The following is a 22220-nucleotide window of genomic DNA, read 5'->3' as shown; positions in this document are numbered from 1 at the left end:
TTGACGGTTGAATGTTGGCGAAGGCACTGGGGGAGAACGCCCTTGCTCCTTTTTCCAATAATGCGTGGGAATCTCTTACATCCACCTGAACAGGAGAACAGGGGCCTTGGCATAACGCCCCATCCGAAAGACAATGCAGCACTCCCTCAGCACTACCTAGTGTCAACCGAGGGCGATGTGCTCCAGTCCCGAAATGAGGCTTGAAGCGGTGGAAGCTTGTAAGTGAAATTTAAAGGGATGAGGGCAATTATAGTCAAGTGCCTTTTTCTAATACAGTCTCGTTAGAGAAAGGGGAAGGGAATTTATTCTATTAGAGTGTCACCCAGGCCCCCCGTGTCATTAGAGAATGGGCATTATTCTGATGCCCTGCAGCAGCAGCAGCCAAAGATATGTACTTTGACATGTCTCATGATCCAGTGAGCGTATCCATGAAATTCCTCAGTGGTCGAAGCGAGGAGGTGTAGCCATTCCATTTTACCTAACTAGAAAGTCAAACGTCTTCAAGAGAGGAGAAGAAAAACAAAATCAGATGGAAACCCCCCCACACCCCACAGTGCACTCAACTACTTAAGAACGGGAGTGGGCCATTCAGCCCCTCCAGCCTGTTCCTCCATTCAATTAGACCATGGATGATCTGTACCTTAACTCCATCTACTCGCCTTGGTTCCATATCCCATAATACCCTTGCCTACCAATCAATTAATCTCAGTTTTGAAATTTTCAATTGACCCCCAGCCTCAACAGCGTTTTGGGGGAGAGAGTTCTAGATTTCCACTACCCTTTGTGTGAAGAAGTGCTTCCTGACATCACCCCCTGAACGCCCTGGCTCTAATTTTAAGATTATGCCCCCTTGTCCTGGACTCCCCCCACACCAGAGGAAATAGTTTCTCTCCATCTACCCTATCAAATCCTTTAATCGTCTTAAACACCTTAATTAGATCGCCCCTTAATCTTCTATACCTAAGGGAATATAAGCCTAGTCTATGCGACCCGTCCTCATAATTTAACCCTTTTAGCCCCAGTATCAATCTGGTGAATTTGTGTTGCACCCCCTCCAAGGCCAATATGTCCTTCCTGAGGTGCGGTGCCCAGAACTGAATTGGCAACAGATGAGCTAATCCTGAAGATAGAGCTGAGGAGAAGATCACGGTGGCAGTAATCGCTTCGCACAGACCGAGCAGTTGCCATGCCAACTGCTGCCGCTCTGCACAACCAAACAGTGGGATCCCATTGCGATTTTTTTTGAACAACAAAATATATTTTGGGAGTGTTTCAGGAGATTTACTAAAAATAGGCAAAAAAAAAAGCTTTCAAATGCCCTTGATTTTTATTTTTGCAGGGGTGTGGGCAGTAGAATTTAATAACATTCCCAACAGATAAAAGAAATAGTTTTTACATAGAATTTACAGCCCAGAAACAGGCCATTCAGCCCAACTAGTCTATGCCGGTATTTATGCTCTACATGAGCCTCATCTCTTCCTACTTCATCTAACTCTATCATCGTATCCTTCCATTCCTTTCTCCCTCATGTGCTTATCTAGCTTTCCCTCAAGCGGTGTTACTTTTAGTTAATTGTCAAAGAAATGCTGCAATTTAGACATTTTTCTGTTGCCTCGGGAGCCTTTAACTCTTTCATTGCTGAGATCCCTGGGGTTAACGTTTCCAAAGTCTCCCTGAAATTTATTTCCAAACGCCTCTCCGTGAAGTTGACTAAACCCCTCACGCCCCCTTGCTCGTGTCCAAGCCCAATATTTCAGTCCAAACCGTAACCTATCCTCAGGTGTTGTAGTGTCTCTAGGTCACTGGTGCTAATAACACAGACTTGGGGGGGGCGGGGGGTGGTCACTTGCACATCTTCTCTTCAAAAGGGTAAACCCGAAAAGAAACTGCAAAAGAAAAGCTTTCTTGCCCCCCCTCTTTGTAGGTAACTGCTGTCGTCCTTTTTTTTTCCATTCAGAAAGACTTGATAGTTTGGGTCGCACAGCTTTCTAAAACGGTCGTCGACAACATGCAGACACGTCTTCCAGTCGCTCACGACCCTCACCCCAAGGCCTTTCCCAACATCTGGAACAGGCTCGAGGGGCTGAACAGCCTACTCCCGATCCTCTGTTCTCACATGGGCTATCATTGTGAGCTGCCCGAATGAGATTGTCAAGTCGTGCCAAACTGGGATTCATGCCCACTGGGAACTGGATTAATGCCACCTCAAAAACCCATTTCACATCGGACCCTGCTTTCACAGAGAGACAGTAGAAAACTTCATCTCATTAATCTAACCTGGAATTTAACCCAAGACCCAGAGCTGAAATGACAGTAACCAGGCTCTCGTGATTTGATAGCTTCAATGGGTTTTAGATAGCGTCCGTTCCGCCTGATTACAGTTCAATGCTGCGTTTCAGAGAAGATTACAATAAGAGGCCACATGTTGCTTCCCATGCCCAAATTCTCAATGGGTCAGATGATTCCTTTTTACTTTTAATTTCGGTCATGGGTTAATGTTTTCTCTGAGTGCGTTCACCATCTCTCATTACCTCGCAGTGGGACGGATTCACCCTCGAGCACTCAGACCTGCGCATATATCTTAAATTACCACACGGGCTTGAACCTTGAAGTTACATCGATGGCACCAGATGTCCACGTGGGCAAAGCGCCTTACAACAAGGTCAGTGTGATGCAGTAAAAGAACGAAAGAATGTACATTTCTACAGCGACTTTCACAATCTCAGGATGTCCCAAAGCGCTTTACAGCCAATGAAGTGCTTTTGAAGTGTAGTCACTGTTGTAATGTTTGAAACGCGACAGCCAATTTGCGCACAGCAAGGTCCCACAAACAGCAATGTGATAATGACCAGATCATCTGTTTTTAGTGATATTGGTTGAGAGATAAGTCTTGGCCAGGGCATTGAATCATAGAATGATACAGCACAGAAGGAGGCCATTTGGCCCATTGTGTCTGTGCTGGCTCTTTGAATGAGCTATGCAATTAGTCCCATTCCTCTGCTCTTTACCCATAGCCGTGCAAATTTTTCCCCTTCAAGTATTTATCCAATTCCCCTTTGAAAGTTATTATTGAATCTGCTTCCACCGCCCTTTCAGGCAGCGCATTCCAGATCATCACAACTCGCTGCGTAAATTTTTTTTTTCTCATTTCGCCTCTGGTTCTTTTGCCATTCACCTTAAATCTGTGTCCACTGGTTATCGATCCTTCTGCTACAGGAAACAGTTTCTCCTTATTTACTCTCTCAAAACCATTCATGATTTTGAACATCTCTATCAAATCTCCCCTTAACCTTCTCTGCTCTAAGGAGAACAACCCCAGCTTCTCCAGTCTCTCCACATAACTGAAGTTCCTCATCCCTGGTACCATTCTAGTAAATCTCTTCTGCAACCTCTCTAAGGCCTTAACATCCTTCCCAAAGTGCGGTGCCCACAGTTGGACACAATGCTCCAGGTGAGGCTTAACCAGTGCTTTATGAAGGTTTAACATAACTTACTTGCTTTTGTACTCTTTGCCTCTATTAATAAAGCCCAGGATCCCAAATGCCTTTTTAACAGCCTTCTCAACTTGTCCTGCCCCCTTCAAAAGTTTGTGTACATACACCCCCAGGTCTCTCTGTTCCTGCACCCCCTTTAAAATTGTACCATTTAGTTTATATTGCCTCTGCTCATTCTTCCTACCAAAATGAATCACTTCACACTTCTCTGCATTGAATTTCATCTGCCATGAGTCTGCCCATTTCACCAGTCTGTCTACATCCTTCTGAAGTCTGTTACTATCCTCCTCACTGTTTGCTACTTATCTGAGTTTTGTGTCACCTGCAAACTTTGAAATTATACCCTCTGTACCCAAGTCTGGGTCATTAATATATATCAAAAAGAGCAGTGGTCCCAGCATGACCCCTGGGGAACTCCACTGTACACCTCCCTCCAGTCTGAAAAACAACTGCTCACCATTACTCTCTGCTTTCTGTCCCTTAGCCAATCTCCCCTAAAAGTTTTCCCACCACCGACGTTAGACTGACTGGCCTGTAGTTGCCGAATTTACCCCTTTCCCCTTTTTTGAACACCGGGGTGTAACATTTGCAATCCACCAGTCCTCCGGCAAAGGAGGATTAGAAAATTGTGGTCAGGGCCTCTGCAATTTCCACCCTTGTTTCCCTCAGGATGCAAGGATGCATCCCATCTGGACCGGGTGACTTTACTACTTTGAGCGTTGCCAACCTTTTAAGTGCCTCCTCTTTATCTATTTTTATCCCATCCAATTTCTCTACTATCTCCTACTTTACTGTCACATTGGCAGCATCCTCTTCTCTAGTGAATACAGATGCAAAGTATTCATTTAGTACCTCAGCCAGTTTACTAGAATGCTACCCGGACTTCAAGGGTTAAGTTACGAGGAGAGATTACACAAATTGGGGTTGTATTCTCTGGAGTTTCGAAGGTTAAGGGGTGATCTGATCAAAGTTTATAAGATATTAAGGGGAACAGATAGGGTGGATAGAGAGAAACTATTTCCGCTGGTTGGGGATTCTAGGAGTAGGGGGCACAGTCTAAAAATTAGAGCCAGACCTTTCAGGAGCGAGATTAGAAAACATTTCTACACACAAAGGGTTGTAGAAGTTTGGAACTCTCTTCCGCAAACGGCAATTGATACTAGCTCAATTGCTGAATTTAAATCTGAGATAGATAGCTTTTTGGCAACCAAAGGTATTAAGGGATATGGGCCAAAGGCAGGTATATGGAGTTAGATCACAGATCAGCCATGATCTTATCAAATGGCGGAGCAGGCACGAGGGGCTGAATGGCCTACTCCTGTTCCTATGTTCCCTCTGCCTCCACAAGAAGATCTCCTTTTTGGTCCCTCATCGGCCCCACCCTTCCTTTGACTACCCTTTTACAGTTTTTTTAAAAGACTTTTATATCACCCGCCAATTTATTCCCGTACACTCTCTTTGCCCCTCTTATTTTCTTTTTCAGTTCTCCTCTGCACCGTTTGTATTCCCAGCTCTTGTCTGAAATAGTGCCACGGGGTCTTTTACATCCACCTGAGTGGGCGGTTGCGGGGCCTCAGATAACGCCTGATCTGAAATTCAGCACCTCTGGGAGGGCAGCACACTCCCTCAGTGAGGTGCTCTCAGCACTGCACAGAAATGTCAGCCTACACTTTTTGGTGCTCAAGTCTCTGGAGTGGGTATTTCAACCCATGACCAACTGACTCAGAAGGTGAGACTGCTATCACTGATACCTGGCAGCTGTTGAAATTTTCAAAAGGGTCATGCAGTCTAGTCCTAGCAGGGATCTCAGCTTCACAACCTTCTGACCGAGAGTGGAGGATGCTACCAAGTTGGGTCCAACTGACACTCATTAGCTAATTCAAAAAAAAAATTAGGACCGAATGAGGAAAATCGCTCCCAGTTTGATAATGTCCTGATCAGTCCCTTCAATGTAATGACTTACTCAGTCACATGGGGTTGCGTTGTGGGGGGGAGTTCAGTGAGTTAATCCTGTTTGTTCTCACATTCACGAAGAAACCACTGATGATGCCCGCTCCTTATGCTTCTTTCACACCTGTGAAGTCGTGAACTGCCGCTACATTCATTTGCCATTGAACTGTAGTTAAACAGTAACAGCTGCACTGAGATCTCGGCTATCACAACCTGCTAATTTGCTCGGACATGTTTCCATGGCAACACCAGTATGCCCGGTTTTAAAAAAAAATGTCACCACATTATTGCCACGTGGGTACACATGGTCGCAGCCTGCCAAACCCATCACCTGGTTACCAATATTGGACTGGTGTCAGCTGTGACTCAGTGGGCAGTACACTTGCTCCTGAGTTTCATGAAGGTTGATACCCGGACTTCAAGGGTTAAGTTACGAGGAGAGATTACACAAATTGGGGTTGTATTCTCTGGAGTTTAGAACTTTAAGGGGTGATCTGATCGAAGTTTATAAGATATTAAGGGGAACGGATAGGGCGGTTAGAGAGAAACTATTTCCGCTGGTTGGGGATTCTAGGAGTAGGGGGCACAGTCTAAAAATTAGAGCCAGACCTTTCAGGAGCGAGATTAGAAAACATTTCTACACACAAAGGGTTGTAGAAGTTTGGAACTCTCTTCCGCAAACGGCAATTGATACTAGCTCAATTGCTAAATTTAAATGTGAGATAGATAGCTTTTTGGCAACCAAAGGTATTAAGGGATATGGGCCAAAGGCAGGTATATGGAGTTAGATCACAGATCAGCCATGATCTTATCAAATGGCGGAGCAGGCACGAGGGGCTGAATGGCCTACTCCTGTTCCTATATTCCTATGTGGGTTCAAGTCCCACTCTAGGGACTTAGGCATAAAAATCTAGGCTGACAATACTGAGGGAGTGCTGCACTGTCTGAGGAGCCATCTTTTAGATGAGGTGTTAAATTAAGGACCTGTTTGCCCTCTCAGGTGGACATTAAATTTAGATGCTGTATATGCGCGGAGCTCGCTGTGAAAAGGCTGATCACAAACCACTGTTGAATACTCAGAAACCGAATGTGGATGTAGATGGATTGAATTATTCCCTAAAGTGAACATCTGTGACAGTGTGAGAGATGGTTACAGACGCATGTGTTGTAAACGATTGCATTTTTCAAAAAAAAAACTTGCAAAAATTGGTACATTTTTTCCCTTCATTTTCGATTAACTTTCCTCTGTCAAATTATCGGAGTTAATTTTTAAAAAAAATGTAAAATGAAGGATGATTTATCAAGAACAAAGACTGAAGCAGAGTGGGTGCAGTACTACATCTGCCCATGGAGCAGCAGCACACAGGTTTGGCTATCTCCCCACAACCAGTCCATGAGCAGCCTCGTCCAATTGACCAGTCCACCAGAGGACAAAGTGGTGTGTGAGGATGCTGAGAGGCTGTTTCCCCTGGCTGGAGAGTCTAGAACTAGGGGACAGAGTCTCAGGGTAAGGGGTCGGCCATTTAGGACTGAGAGGAGGAGGAATTTCTTCACTCAGAGGGTTGTGAATCTTTGGAATTCTCTACCCCAGAGGGCTGTGGATGCTGAGTCACTGAATATATTCAAGACTGAGATGGATAGATTTTTGGACTCTAAGGGAATCAAGGGATTCGCGGATCGGGTGGGAAAGTGGAGCTGAGGTTGAAGATCAGCCATGATCTTATTGAATGGCGGAGCAGGCTCGAGGGGGCCGGATGGCCTACTCCTGCTCCTATTTCTTATTTCCTTATGTTCTCTCAGAGGTGTGATAATGTGCGATAAAAAAGCAAGTTTTTAAACCAATTATCTCTTCAACAGCTTGTATTTGTATCGCACCTATAATGCAGAAAGATGCCCCAAGGCGTTTGGCAGAGGATGTGACAGATAAAACTGGAGACCTGGCCAGAGAAGGAGCTATTAGGAAGGGATGTCCAAAAGCTTCATCAAAGAGGTAGGTTTTAAAGGAGGAGGGGGAAGTGAAGAGGTTTAGGGAGGGATTCCAGAGCGTGGTGCCTAGACGGCTGAGAATACGGCTGGCAATTGTTGGGCAAAGAGAGGGGGAGGGCACAAAAGCTCAGAGTCGGAGGAATGGAGGTGTGGGGATGTAGGGCTGGGTTAGGAAGAGCGAGGCCATGAACGGATTTAAACATGGGGATGAGAATTTTAAAACGGAGGCACTGGGGGACCAGGAGCCAATGTAGATCACCGAGGACTGGGGTGATGGGTGAGCTGGAATTGGTGTGGGAGACGATACCGCCACGTTGGATGAGTTGAAATTTATGGGGAGGGAGGATGGGAGTCCGGCAATTTCCTCCGTTCTGCTGCCATTAGAACTCCATAGACTGGGCAGGAAATTTCCTGGCCCGTCAGAATTACTGGGCATCCGCGAGGACAGGCGCCCCATCAGCCTACTCTCAATCATCGGCAAAGTGATGGAAGGTGTCGTCGACAGTGCTATCAAGCGGCACTTACCAATAACCTGCTCACCGACGCTCAGTTTGGGTTCCGCCAGGACCACTCAGCTCCAGACCTCATTGCAGCCTTGGTCCAAACATGGACAAAAGAGCTGAATTCCAGAGGTGAGGTGAGAGTGACTGCCCTTGACATCAAGGCAGCATTTGACCGAGTGTGACACCAAGGAGCCCAAGTAAAATTGAAGTCAATGGGAATCAGGGGGAAAACTCTCCAGTGGCTGGAGTCATACCTAGCACAAAGGAAGATGGTAGTGGTTGATGGAGGCCAATCATCTCAGCCCCAGGACATTGCTGCAGGAGGTCCTCAGGGCAGTGTCCTAGGCCCAACCATCTTCAACTGCTTCATTAATGACCTTCCCTCCATCATAAGGTCAGAAATGGGGATGTTCGCTAATGATTGCAGTGTTCAGTTCCATTCGCAACCCCTCAGATAATGAAGCAGTTTGTGCCTGCATGCAGCAAGACCTGGACAACATCCAGGCTTGGGCTGATAAGTGGCAAATAACATTCACACCAGACAAATGCCAGGCAATGACCATCTCCAACAAGAGAGAGTCTAGCCACTTCCCCTTGACATTCAACGGCATTACCATCGCCGAATCCCCCACCGTCAACATCCTGGGGGTCACCATTGACCAGAAACTTAACTGGACCAGCCATATAAGTACTGTGGCTACAAGAGCAGGTCAGAGGCTGGGTATTCTGCGGCAAGTAACTCACCTCCTGACTCCCCAAAGCCTTTCCACCATCTACAAGGCACAAGTCAGGAGTGTGATGGAATACTCTCCACTTGCTTGGATGAGTGCAGCTCCAACAACACTCAAGAAGCTCAACACCATCCAGGACAAAGCAGCCCGCTTGATTGGCACCCCATCCACCACCCTAAACATTCACTCCCTTCACCAACGGCGCACTGTGGCTGCAGTGTGCACCATCCACAGGATGCACTGCAGCAACTCGCCAAGGCTTCTTCGACAGCACCTCCCAAACCCGTGACCTCTACCACCTAGAAGGACAAGGGCAGCAGGCACATGGGAACAACACCACCTGCACGTTCCCCTCCAAGTCACACACCATCCCGGCTTGGAAATATATCGTCGTTGGGTCAAAATCCTGGAACTCCCCACCTAACAGCACTGTGGGAGAACCTTCACCACACGGACTGCAGTGGTTCAAGAAGGCGGCTCACCAGCACCTCCTCAAGGGCAATTAGGGATGGGCAATAAATGCTGGTCTTGCCAGCGACGTCCACATCCCATAAACGAAATTTTAAAAAATCCAGCCACGAACCAACGGGCGGGCATATCAAGACACCATGCCAATGAGGGAATTGGCATTCAGCCGTCCAGGCCCTAAGTTCTGGTTTTCCCTCCCATAACCTCTCCAGTTTTCCTCGTCTCTCTCCTCCTTTGAGACGCTGCTTAAAACCTACCTCTTTGGTCACCTACCACTTCGGTCACCTGTCCTAATATCTCCTTCTTTGGCTTGGTGCCAAATCTTTGACTGATTACTCTCCTGTGAAGCGCCTTGGGACGTTTTACTACGCTATATAAATGCAAGTTGTTGTTATTGTCCCACAATAAATCCCATACCCTTCTACATCTGCGTCGTGCTTGTGCGCTGCCCCAGTGATGCAATTTTACTTAAAAGAGGCAGTGAAACTATTTGTTTCTGAACAATAGAACATCACTTGCTGCAACAAGTACCTGGTAACGAGTATTCACGAGCAACAACACAGACATTGCCTGCGCAGATTGGACAGGTCGCAAATCAATAATAATGGGCCGGATTTTGCTCCAACGGGACGTCTCGCAGCGTCTTCCTGCACCGTTCAGCTCGAAATTTCTTTGCGACGTAACTTGCTGGAAGTGCGAGCTGATTACGGTGCGGAGAGGGGCAACGGGGCAACTGGGACCTCAGTGAACGGCGGGACCAACAGTCTACCTCCTTAAACAATGAGATTTAAGGATTGAGAAAGAAACACAGCAATGACACAGAAGGAGGGTGCATTAAAGTCAAATCAGGTACAGAAAGAGAGGAAAAGAAAGACCGGATTAAGAGATTTGTAAACAATTTTACAACACCAAGTTATAGTCCAGCAATTTTATTTTAAATTCACAAGCTTTCGGAGGCTTCCTCCTTCCTCAGGTGAACGATGTGGATTTTCCACATCGTTCACCTGAGGAAGGAGGTAGCCTCCGAAAGCTTGTGAATTTAAAATAAAATTGCTGGACTATAACTTGGTGTTGTAAAATTGTTTACAATTGTCAACCCCAGTCCATCACCGGCATCTCCACATCTGGATTAAGAGAGAGAGAAAAAAAAAGGAGACAGAAAGGAAAAGTAAGAAAAATAATTTTAAAATTTCAAATTGGATATTTTTTAAATCTCCAATTGACTACATGCGGGAATGAGATTGAACAATTTAAATGGTTCCCTTTCTGGGCTAGATTCTGGGCTGCATTAACAATTATTACATAGTTACTTACTCTCTTAATTACCAGACTTAACTTTCTGCGATGAGTTCATTGGTCAATCGATGCGCAAATCCAGCACGTCGTTAAAAATAACGGGGAGGCTGAGGACGAGATACCGTTCGTGTGAAGCGAATGACGGAGTGGCCGTAAATCGACCAGCAAATTCTGGAGCTTCACAACTCACGGCCGTGTCTCTTAGACCCCCTGAACCAGCTGGTTTGACTTGCGCATTGATAGCGGCGTGCGTCGTGAACTTGCCCGCGACTTTCCCAGCCAGATCCGGGCCCAATATCCTTTCTCCTTTAACTGATTGGCAGCGAGGTGAGATGTTTTATTCCCCCCCCACAACCCCTCACACCACCTTACCATTGTTTTCATCTCTTTGGAGATGTGGTTGTAGAAGTGGCGCTCCACGTTCCACGGTGAGCCGATGTGGGTCAGCGAATTGGAGCGCGTCCGGTTCAGTTTCGCAATCATCGCCTTTTCTTCCTTCTGCGATCGAAAGGAAAAAACAATGAAGCAGGGACAACGTCAGCGTCGAGGGGGAAGAGCGTTCTGGTGAGAACGGAAGCCAACAGCAAACTCAAAGTGAGAGAATGAGAACAAGGAGGGGAGAGGATCTACAAGGATGATACCAGAACTGAGAGGGTACAAGCATCAGGAAAGACTCAACAGGCTGGGGCTCTTTTCTCTAGGAAAGAGAAGGCTGTGGGGCGACCCGATAGAGGCCTTTCAAATTATGAGGAGGTTCGGTTTGTGTAGACGTAGAGAAAATGTTTCTACTTGTGGGGGAGTCCAAAACCAGGGGCCATGAATATAAGATGGTCACTCATAAATCCCATAAGGAATTCAGGAGAAACTTCTTTACCCAGAGAGTTGTTGGAATGTGGAACTTGTTACCACATGGAGTAGTTGAGGCGACTAGCAAAGATGCGTTTTAGGGGAAGCTAGATAAGAACATGAGGGAGAAAGGAATAGAAGGATATGTTGATAGGGTGAGACGAAATAAAGAGTGGGAGTTGGCTTGTATGGAGCATAAACACCGGCATAGACCAGTTGGGCCGAATGGCCTGTTTCTGTGCTGTAAATTCTATACAATTCTATGTGATTTCCTCCATGCTCCAGACATAACAAAATATAAACCCGTTTTTTTTTATAAGCAGCGTATGACTTCACCACAGCTAATGCAGTAATCTTCGCCAGGGTTATTAATATAGGGTTCTGGATTCTGATGTCATGTTGTCACATGGGGCAGAGTTCATTCGACAGAGGAAGTTCGCATTAGGAACATAAGAATTGCTAGACGAGAAAAGACCAAGGACCATCGAGTTCGCCTTCCACCATCCTGGTAGATGCAATGATAATACAGTTGTTGACTAATCATAGCAATCAATCTCTATCAAATGGCCCACAACAGACCCAGACACGACGTGAGGAAAGCCCCCAATGGTGGAGAGCTTTGGGAACCATAGGTCCAAATTCACCCATTCCTCCCAAGCATGTCAAGTCTCAAATAACTCGTATACGATATCCCAAAGTGTTCCCCTCAGAGAACTCTGCATTCCTCCAATTCTGGCCTCTTGTGCATCCCCGCCTTCCTTTGCCCCACCATTGGCGTCCATGCCTTCAGTTGTCTAGGCCCTAAGCTCTGGAATTCCCTCCCTAAACCTCTCCACCTCTCTCTCCTCCTTTAAGACACACACACACACTCTCTCTCTCCAACCAGGACTCACTGCTAACGCTCAAGAGAGGGGGGAACTTGGCTGACATTTCCCATCCCTTAGACCGAGGGGACCTGTAACACTGAGATCTGCACAGACGTGGCTGTAACCTGGGACCTCAGTAGCAAACGGAGCAGAACGTTTGCCCATTGAACCATAGGAGAGCTATTCTCCGGGAATTCCTTCCGGGATTCTCCCATGCGGCCCTCATCGTCAGAGACCCTGGCCACGCAGGGAAAGAACATAAGAACATAAGAAATAGGAGCAGGAGTAGGCCAATCGGCCCCTCGAGCCTGCTCCGCCATTCAATAAGATCGTGGCTGATCTGATCCTAACCTCAAATCTAAATTCATGTCCAATTTCCTGCCCGCTCCCCATAACCCCTAATTCCCTTTACTTCGAGGAAACTGTCTATTTCTGTTTTAAATTTATTTAATGATGTAGCTTCCACACCTTCCTGGGGCAGCAAATTCCACAGACCTACTACCCTCTGAGTGAAGAAGTTTCTCCTCATCTCAGTTTTGAAAGAGCAGCCCCTTATTCTAAGATTATGCCCCCTAGTTCTAGTTTCACCCATCCTTGGGAACATCCTTACCGCATCCACCCAATCAAGCCCCTTCACAATCTTATATGTTTCAATAAGATCGCCTCTCATTCTTCTGAACTCCAATGAGTAGAGTCCCAATCTACTCAACCTTTCCTCATATGTCCGCCCCCTCATCCCCGGGATTAACCGAGTGAACCTTCTTTGTACTGCCTCGAGAGCAAGTATGTCTTTTCTTAAGTATGGAGACCAAAACTGTATGCAGTATTCCAGGTGCGGTCTCACCAATACCTTATATAACTGCAGCAATACCTCCCTGTTTTTATATTCTATCCCCCTAGCAATAAAAGCCAACATTCCGTTGGCCTTCTTGATCACCTGCTGCACCTGCATACTAACTTTTTGATTTTCTTGCACTAGGACCCCCAAATCCCTTTGTACTGCAGTACTTTCCAGTTTCTCGCCATTAAGATAATAACTTGCTCTCCGATTTTTCCTGCCAAAGTGCATAACCTCACATTTTCCAATATTATATTGCATCTGCCAAATCTCCGCCCACTCACCCGGCCTGTCTATATCCCCTTGTAGGTTTTTTATGTCCTCCTCACTCTCTACTTTCCCTCCCATCTTTGTATCATCTGCAAACTTTGATATGTTACACTCGGTCCCCTCCTCCAAATCGTTAATATAGATTGTTAATATCTTTAGCTCTAATAAAGAGCGTGTTATTATATAGGAACATAATGGGGGTAGATTTTGACTTTGTGCGACGGTGTAAAACGGGTGATAACGAATCAGCAGCCCGTTTTACATCTCTCCTGAAGCGCTCCCTCAGTACTGGCACGGGGAGCGTTAAGGCGGTTTCCGCCGATCTTCCAGTGACCGATCGGGAGAGCCCGCTGAGTAAATTCCCGCCGATGGCGACGAGTCTCAACGCTAGCTCATGAAAGTTTGCTTTTGGGTCTCTGCTTCTGTGAAACTTTATTACCATAAGTGAGTCATTCAATGTGATCTTTACAAGTGAAAATAAAAGACTAAAAATAAAGGCCTTGTGAGAGGATGCTGTCTTTGACAAGAGGCACGGAGATGTGGTTTGCTTTGTGCAGAGTCTGATCTGTTGTGAGATAGTGATTTAATCGAGTCCTGTCTGTGGCATTTTCAGCGGGCGGTATTTGAACAACAGTGAAAACAAGATGAATTGCCATCGGACTGTGACAATGTTAACTTCAGCCACCTTCGCCTCACACCCAGGACAGGGGAAAGCCTTGTCCAGACTCCATCTCCTCCTCTCCAGCCTCCTGGGACACCGTCAAAGCATCGGATTCAAAATCCTCCTTCTCATTCATAAATCCCCTCACTCTACCTCTGCGGCCTTATGCTGTGGGGCTCAGTGGGTATCACTCTCGCCTCTGAATCAGAAGGTTAATGGGCTCAAGTCCCACTCCACAGACTTGAGCACATAATCTGGGCTGACGCTCCCAGCGCCAGTACTGAGGGAGCGCTTCAGGAGAGATGTAAAACGGGCTGCTGATTCGTTATCACCCGTTTTACACCATCGCACAAAGTCAAAATCTACCCCCATTATGTTCCTATATAATAACACGCTCTTTATTAGATGCTATAACATTTCCAAATATACAGTATGCAATAATACACCCCATTTTACAGAGCTATAGAACCTCACAGCACAGAAGGAGGCCATTCGGCCCAGCGTGCCTGTGCTGGCTCTTTGAAAGAGCTGTCCGATTAGGCCCACTCCCCCTGCTCTTGCCCCAGAGCCCAGCAAATTTTTTCCCTTCAAGTATTTATCCAATTCCCTTTTGCAAGTCACTATTGAATCTGCTTCCACTGCCCTTTCAGGCAGCGCATTGCAGATCGTAACAACTCGCTGCGTAAAAAAAAAAAATCTCCTCATCTCCCTCCCCCCGGTTCTTTTGCCAGTTATCTTCAAACATGCCAGTCTGTGTTATAATCTATATGATAATCACAGAGGTTCCCTATGAACTCCTTTGGTTTACCCGTTTCTGGCTGCAGCCCACGATGAGGTAGGTCTCAATATTGTGCTCCTTCAAATATGCATTCCGCTCGCCTCCGAAGCCTGCCTCCACTTCATAATCCCCGTTCAGATAGTTCAGCGTGGCTTTCGTTATGTGGATCCGCCTGGAAGCAGAAAGAAACACCTTCCAGAGATTGAGAACAGCACGTGCAAATCAAGAGGTTCACGTAAAATACATTCGAAAATCACCAACTCTCCTTCCTCCCTGCTGATCTGAGTGAAGAGTCTGAACTAGCTGAAGGGTTCAGATACTTTACTTATTGAATAGTGGGCATTGGGGAGAGAGTTACAGGCTGGAATCTAATCGAGGGGTTCAGGTGGTTTATCTATAGAATAATGGATACCCGGGAGTGAGTTACAGGCTAGAATCTAATCGAGGGGTTCAGATGGTTTATATATAGAATAATGGATACCCGGGAGTGAGTTACAGGCTGGAATCTAATCGAGGGGTTCAGGTGGTTTATAGAGAATAATGGATACCCGGGAGTGAGTTACAGGCTAGAATCTAATTGAGGGGTTCAGGTGGTTTATATATAGAATAATGGGTACCCGGGAGTGAGTTACAGGCTGGAATCTAATCGAGAGGTTCAGATGGTTTATATATAGAATAATGGATACCTGGGAGTGAGTTACAGGCTGGAATCTGATCGAGGGGTTCAGATGGTTTATATATAGAATAATGGATACCTGGGAGTGAGTTACAGGCTGGAATCTAATCGAGAGGTTCAGGTGGTTTATATTTAGAATAATGGGTACCCGGGAGTGAGTTACAGGCTGGAATCTAATCGAGAGGTTCAGATGGTTTATATATAGAATAATGGATACCTGGGAGTGAGTTACAGGCTGGAATCTGATCGAGGGGTTCAGATGGTTTATATATAGAATAATGGATACCTGGGAGTGAGTTACAGGCTGGAATCTAATCGAGAGGTTCAGGTGGTTTATATATAGAATAATGGATACCCGGAAGTGAGTTACAGGCTGGAATCTAATCGAGGGGTTCAGATGGTTTATATATAGAATAATGGATATCCGGGAGTGAGTTACAGGCTGGAATCTAATCGAGGGGTTCAGATGGTTTATATATAGAATAATGGATATCCGGGAGTGAGTTACAGGCTGGAATCTAATCGAGGGGTTCAGATGGTTTATATATAAAATAATGGATACCCGGGAGTGAGTTATAGGCTGGAATCTAATCGAGGGGTTCAGATGGTTTATATATAGAATAATGGATACCTGGGAGTGAGTTACAGGCTGGAATCTGATCGAGGGGTTCAGATGGTTTATATATAGAATAATGGATACCTGGGAGTGAGTTACAGGCTGGAATCTAATCGAGAGGTTCAGGTGGTTTATATATAGAATAATGGATACCCGGAAGTGAGTTACAGGCTGGAATCTAATCGAGGGGTTCAGATGGTTTATATATAGAATAATGGATATCCGGGAGTGAGTTACAGGCTGGAATCTAATCGAGGGGTTCAGGTGGTTTATATATAAAATAATGGATATCCGGGAGTGAGTTACAGGCTGGAATCTAATCGAGGGGTTCAGATGGTTTATATATAGAATAATGGATATCCGGGAGTGAGTTACAGGCTGGAATCTAATCGAGGGGTTCAGATGGTTTATATATAAAATAATGGATACCCGGGAGTGAGTTATAGGCTGGAATCTAATCGAGGGGTTCAGATGGTTTATATATAGAATAATGGATACCTGGGAGTGAGTTACAGGCTGGAATCTAATCGAGAGGTTCAGGTGGTTTATATATAGAATAATGGATACCCGGAAGTGAGTTACAGGCTGGAATCTAATCGAGGGGTTCAGATGGTTTATATATAGAATAATGGATATCCGGGAGTGAGTTACAGGCTGGAATCTAATCGAGGGGTTCAGGTGGTTTATATATAAAATAATGGATACCCGGGAGTGAGTTATAGGCTGGAATCTAATCGAGGGGTTCAGGTGCTTTACAGATAAAATAGTGGATACCTAGGAGTGAGTTACATCCTAAGAATAAAAAAAAATCGTCATGTGTGAGCTAAGATAGAGGAAACAAACTATTCAACCATGGGGGCGTCAAAGTTGAGGTGAATTTTGTCCCCACACACTCACACACAGATAGCCTCGATTTTAAACCCCCCCGCCCCCGCCCCCCCCGCCCCCACCGCTCGCCCGGTGAGAGTGGTGCGTGGGAGATGCCGACTGGCCAGAAGAGGACATTGTAAGTTTTTAAAAATTAATTCTGTCAGATTTCCTTGCGGGCTACCCACCAAGCCCCCTGACCCACTCCCCAATATCACCCCCCCCCCCCACCCACCTCCCCGATCGCGGTGGAGCCGTCCTCCCACCGATTGCCGAGGACACTTCCCAGCCAAATTCCCACTCCCGTCCGCCGGCCAGATAAGTGGCGGATCTGGGGGATCTGGGCCTGAGGTGTCGGGCAGGAATCCGGGGAGACTTTTATGTTAATGACTCTCGATCGGGGGGACCTGCTTTGGGGGCTCGCACACCGGTATCGTTCGAGACCCACCCCTTCCCCCTTTTAAAATTGGGGCCACTCTCTCTCTTCCCAGGGAAGGAGGGTGGAGGGGATCAGTCAATCGCGATCAGGAGCAGGAACCCTAGCTTTGCTTTTCCCCTCCCTAGCCCAGGGATGGAGAGGCCAACAGCAACGGCCTTCACCACTGCTCACAGTTGAAATCCGGAGGCCGAACCTGGGACCATCGCAGTTTGTACATCTCAGTACAGCCAGATGAAACTATTTAACAGCAACAATTTGCATTTATATAGCGCCTTTAACGTAATAAAACTTCCCATAGCACTTAACAAGACCGATTATCAAACAAAAATTTGACACCGAGCCGCATAAGGAGATATTAGGACAGGTGACCAAAAGCTTGGCCAAAGAGGTAGGTTTTAAGGAGCGTCTAAAAGGAGGAGAGAGAGGTAGAGAGGTTTCGGGAGGGAATTCCAGAGCTTAGGGCCTAGGCAGCTGAAGGCACAGCCGCCAATGGTGGAGCGATGAAAATCGGGGATGGGTAAGAAGCCAGAATTGGAGCGCAGAGATCGCAGAGAGTTGTAGGGCCGGAGGAGGTTACAGAGATAGGGAGGGGCGAGGCCACGGAGGGATTTGAAAACAAGGATGAGAATTTTTAAAATCGAGGCGTTGCCGGACCAGGAGCCAATGTAGGTCAGCGAGCACAAAGGGTGATGGGAGAACGGGACTTGGCGTGAGTTAGGATACAGGCAGCAGCATTTTGGATGAGCTCAAGTTTACTGAGGGTGGAAGGTGGAGGCCAGCCAGGAGATCATTGGAATTCAGAGGGTACAGAGAAGCAAGGATGAACTTGGGATGTACAAATTCAAATTAGGAGGAGGAATTTACAGAGCTTCACCTGTTACCGTTGGAAAAAGTAAGATGGAGGGCAAGACATAGTCCATGTCTTCACAATGGTGAGAGGAATGGATAATGGAAATGTAAGCAGGTTATTTAGTTAGGGTGTGGGGGATGGAGTTATAATTATTGTTATTATTAACACTTAAGATGTGGGCAACACTAGCATCGCCGCATTTATTGTCCATGCCGAGTTGCCCTGAGGGAATTAAGCGTCAACCAGATACTATGGGACCGGAGTCACGTGTAGGCCAGAAACAGAAACAGAAAATGCTAAAACACTCAGCAGGTCAGGCAGCGTTAACGGAGGGAAGAGAGAAGTTAAAATCTAAGGTTCACACCATTTGTTTTGCCACGGTGGGATTTGAACTCCAAACCACTGGAATCTTTAATCTACTACCAAAACCACTGGGTGATGATACCCAATTAAGGGGAAGCGGGATAAACACATATGGGAGAAAGGAATAGAAGGTTATGCTGATAGAGTTAGTTAAAGGAGGCTTGTGTGGAGCTTAAATACTGGCTTGGGCCAAATGGCCTGTTTCTGTGCTGTACGTTCTATGTAATTCTATGTAACAAGTCTCCACTGAGTTCAGAAGAAAGTTTTTTCTCCCCCCACAAGATGGCGGCCATGTAACACAACCTCCAGATAGTCCTGCGTCGATCAACTCCTTTACAAAAGAAGCTGGATAAACATCTGGTTGGGAATGGGGTTCGAAGGATACGAGGGTGAGAATAGGCAGGGAGCCAATTGCTATGGTGCAAAGTGGTTCCTGAAAGGATGGGGCCATGGAAATGCAGTGGCACACCTGAGGCAGGTAGGCTGCGAGATGGGATAGGTATTCTGGAGTCAATTTCCTTTCAGGGTCAGGGGGAACCTACCAATGATGGGTTGAATGGCCTCCTTCTGACTTCTAACGTTATATGATTCTACATAAATTGGGTATACTGCGGCCCATGACAGGACAATTCGATGGAGAGAGCATGTCTGAATGACATTTTCTTTCTCCATCATTATGTTTTCAATACAGTTGTTAAGTAACAACAACAACAACTTGCATTCATATAGCGTCTTTAACATAGTATAATGACCCAAGGCGCTTCACTGGATCGATTATCAAACAAAATTAAACACCGAGCCAAGTAAAGAGATATTAGGACAGGTGACCAAAAGCTTAGTCAAAGAGGTAGGTTTTAAGGAGCATCTTAAAGGAGGAGAGAGAGGTAGAGAGGGCGGAGAGGTTTAGGGAGGGAATTCCAGAGCTTAGGGCCTAGGCAGCTGAAGGCACGGCCGCCAATGGTGGAGCGAAGGAAATCGGGGATGAGCAAGAGGTCAGAGTTGGAGGAGCGCAGAGATCTCGGAGCTGCTGTAGGGCTGGAGGAGGTTACGGAGATAGGGAGGGGGCGAGGCCATGGAGGGGTTTGAAAACAAGGATAAAAATTTTAAAATCAAGGCGTTGCCGGACCGGGAGCCAATGTAGGTCAGCAAGCACAAACCTCAACTGCCCTCCAAGCACGGTTACATCACTGGAGAGTGATTAGACAAAATCTCCCCCCACCTTCCAGAGATGCGAAAGCCAGTTATTTCGTAGTCCTGCAGTCCGCAGTTGAGTTCAGCTAATTCAGTACACATTTCCCGGTAGTACCATGCAGTGCATTTGCACAGGCATTGCTATCACCTCAGTTTAGCAATGCTGTTACTGTGTGAGCTGTGGCTCAGTGAGTCACACTCTCAGCCCCTGAGTCAGAAGGTTGCGGGTTCAAGTCCCACTTCAGAGACTTGAGCATAACATCCAGGCTGGCAGTACCGAGGGAATGCTGCACTGTCGGTGATGCTGTTTTTTTTGGATGAGATGCTAAACCGAGGCCCTGTCAGCCCTTTCCAGGTGGATGTAAAAGATCCAAGGGCACCATTTCGAAGATCAGCAAGGGAGTTCTTCCCCTGGTGTCCTGGCCAATATTTATCCCTCAACCAACATCACCAAAACAGATAATTTGGTCATTTTCTCATTGCAATTTGTGGGACCTCGCTGTGTGAAAATTGGCTACATTTCCTACATTAGAACAGTGACCACAATTCAAAAGTACTTCATTGGCTGTAAAGTGCATTGGGATGTCCAGGGTTTGTGAAAGGCGCTATATAAATGCAAGTCTTTCTTTCATTCTGATATTAGTAAGGGAGCTGAAATCCTGGTGGAGCTCTCTGCTCCCGCAGGAGCTGTTGTCGTTTGGTTCACACGGAGGATGATGGACCGACAGCCATAGTTCCCTGGACGCCACATTCCTCTATGTGTTAGTTGGCGGTACAGGGGGAGAGGTGCTATGGGACGTCGCAAGGTCGTGAAAGGCGCTATATAAATGCAAGTTCTTTCCTTCCTTAAGACGGAGACGTAACTCTTACCCAGCCTTGCCTCCTGCTTCCATGTGATTGGCCAGGGTGACGTCATTTGACCACACGTCGAACTGCCACTTGCGAAGTCCCAGGACTCCGCAGTGCACACGCCCACTGTGGATCCCGACTCGCATGTTCACATTCACGCCCGTCACCTCTCGCACGAGACTAGAGGAGGCAAAAGCAAAGACAACAAAAGGCATTTCAAATGAAGTATCATGTTCACATTTCCCATATCACCATTCTGACACAATCCTTCAAAATACACCCTTCTTTTAAAAGTCAGAGTCTTGAGAAGTTCTACTATTATAGGGGGTAAAGGAAAAACACAGAAAGATCAGAACTCTTGGTAGGGGTTGTTAAAGGGGTAATGTTTTCTGAAGGGGTAGTTAATGGGGTAATGTTTTCTGAAGGGGTTTTTAAAGGGGTAATGTTTTCTGAAGGGGTAGTTAATGGGGTAATGTTTTCTGAAGGGGTAGTTAAGGGGGTAATGTTTTCTGAAGGGGTAGTTAAGGGGGTAATGTTTTCTGAAGGGGTTTTTAAAGGGGTAATGTTTTCTGAAGGGGTTGTTAAAGGGGTAATGTTTTCTGAAGGGGTAGTTAAGGGGGTAATGTTTTCTGAAGGGGTAGTTAATGGGGTAATGTTTTCTGAAGGGGTAGTTAAGGGGGTGAGGTTTTCTGAAGGGGTAGTTAAGGGGGTGAGGTTTTCTGAAGGGGTAGTTAATGGGGTAATGTTTTCTGAAGGGGTAGTTAAGGGGGTGAGGTTTTCTGAAGGGGTAGTTAAGAGGGTAATGTTTTCTGAAGGGGTAGTTAAGGGGGTGAGGTTTTCTGAAGGGGTAGTTAAGGGGGTGAGGTTTTCTGAAGGGGTAGTTAAGGGGGTGAGATTTTCTGAAGGAGTAGTTAAGGGGGTGAGATTTTCTGAAGGGGTAGTTAAGGGGGTGAGATTTTCTGAAGGGGTAGTTAAGGGGGTGAGATTTTCTGAAGGGGTAGTTAAGGGGGTGAGATTTTCTGAAGGAGTAGTTAAGGGGGTGAGATTTTCTGAAGGGGTAGTTAAGGGGGTGAGATTTTCTGAAGGGGTAGTTAAGGGGGTGAGATTTTCTGAAGGGGTAGTTAAGGGGGTGAGATTTTCTGAAGGAGTAGTTAAGGGGGTGAGATTTTCTGAAGGAGTAGTTAAGGGGGTGAGGTTTTTTGACACAAATTCTGCTGATGGAACTTGAAATGCTCTTTATGAGCTTTCTGGAACTTCCAAAAATATTTATGAGCTGTACCCAATAAACTGATTGAATTTCAGCCAGTATCTGTGAGTACAAAAATAATTTTGTCTGTTTAATCATTTGAACAATAATAGCCCATTTTCCGGGTGCATGGAACAAGCCCTGCGTCTGAATGGTGAGGCCTGAGGCGCCCCCGGTATTGGACCTTGGGCCTCATTTACAGCGAGCCGGCGAGCTGCGGACAGTAATGGGCTTTACTAATATGGTGTCCGGCTCACTTCAGGTGCTTAATGAGCATGTGCTAGCTGCCTGCCGTAGTGGAGGCTCAGGAGGCTGTTTAGTGCACAAAAATCGGGCACTGCGCGGCCGAATTTCTAGGCCATAGTTTTTTGCGCTTCTCCTCCTGAAGACAGCGACTCAAACTGGGTACACTGGAGCAAACTCTTCTGATCCCGCG

The 22220-nt window shown here is 46.4% G+C and overlaps 1 protein-coding gene across 1 annotated transcript in view; it reads right to left on the bottom strand.

Annotated features, from left to right (window-relative positions):
* adcy5 (adenylate cyclase 5) overlaps window positions 1-22220 on the bottom strand; it is a 442325-nt gene that overhangs the window by 120040 nt on the left and 300065 nt on the right. The window contains exons 6-8 of the mRNA XM_067987067.1: window positions 20560-20718; window positions 14718-14859; window positions 10801-10926 (exon numbers count right to left, since the gene is read on the bottom strand). Of these exons, the coding sequence (XP_067843168.1) occupies window positions 10801-10926; window positions 14718-14859; window positions 20560-20718 (427 nt within the window). The remainder of the gene's footprint in view (window positions 1-10800; window positions 10927-14717; window positions 14860-20559; window positions 20719-22220) is intronic.

Source organism: Heptranchias perlo, chromosome 7 (genome assembly GCF_035084215.1).
Source record: "Heptranchias perlo isolate sHepPer1 chromosome 7, sHepPer1.hap1, whole genome shotgun sequence".
NCBI lineage: Eukaryota > Metazoa > Chordata > Chondrichthyes > Hexanchiformes > Hexanchidae > Heptranchias > Heptranchias perlo.
This window is presented reverse-complemented; position numbering and strand designations above follow the sequence as displayed.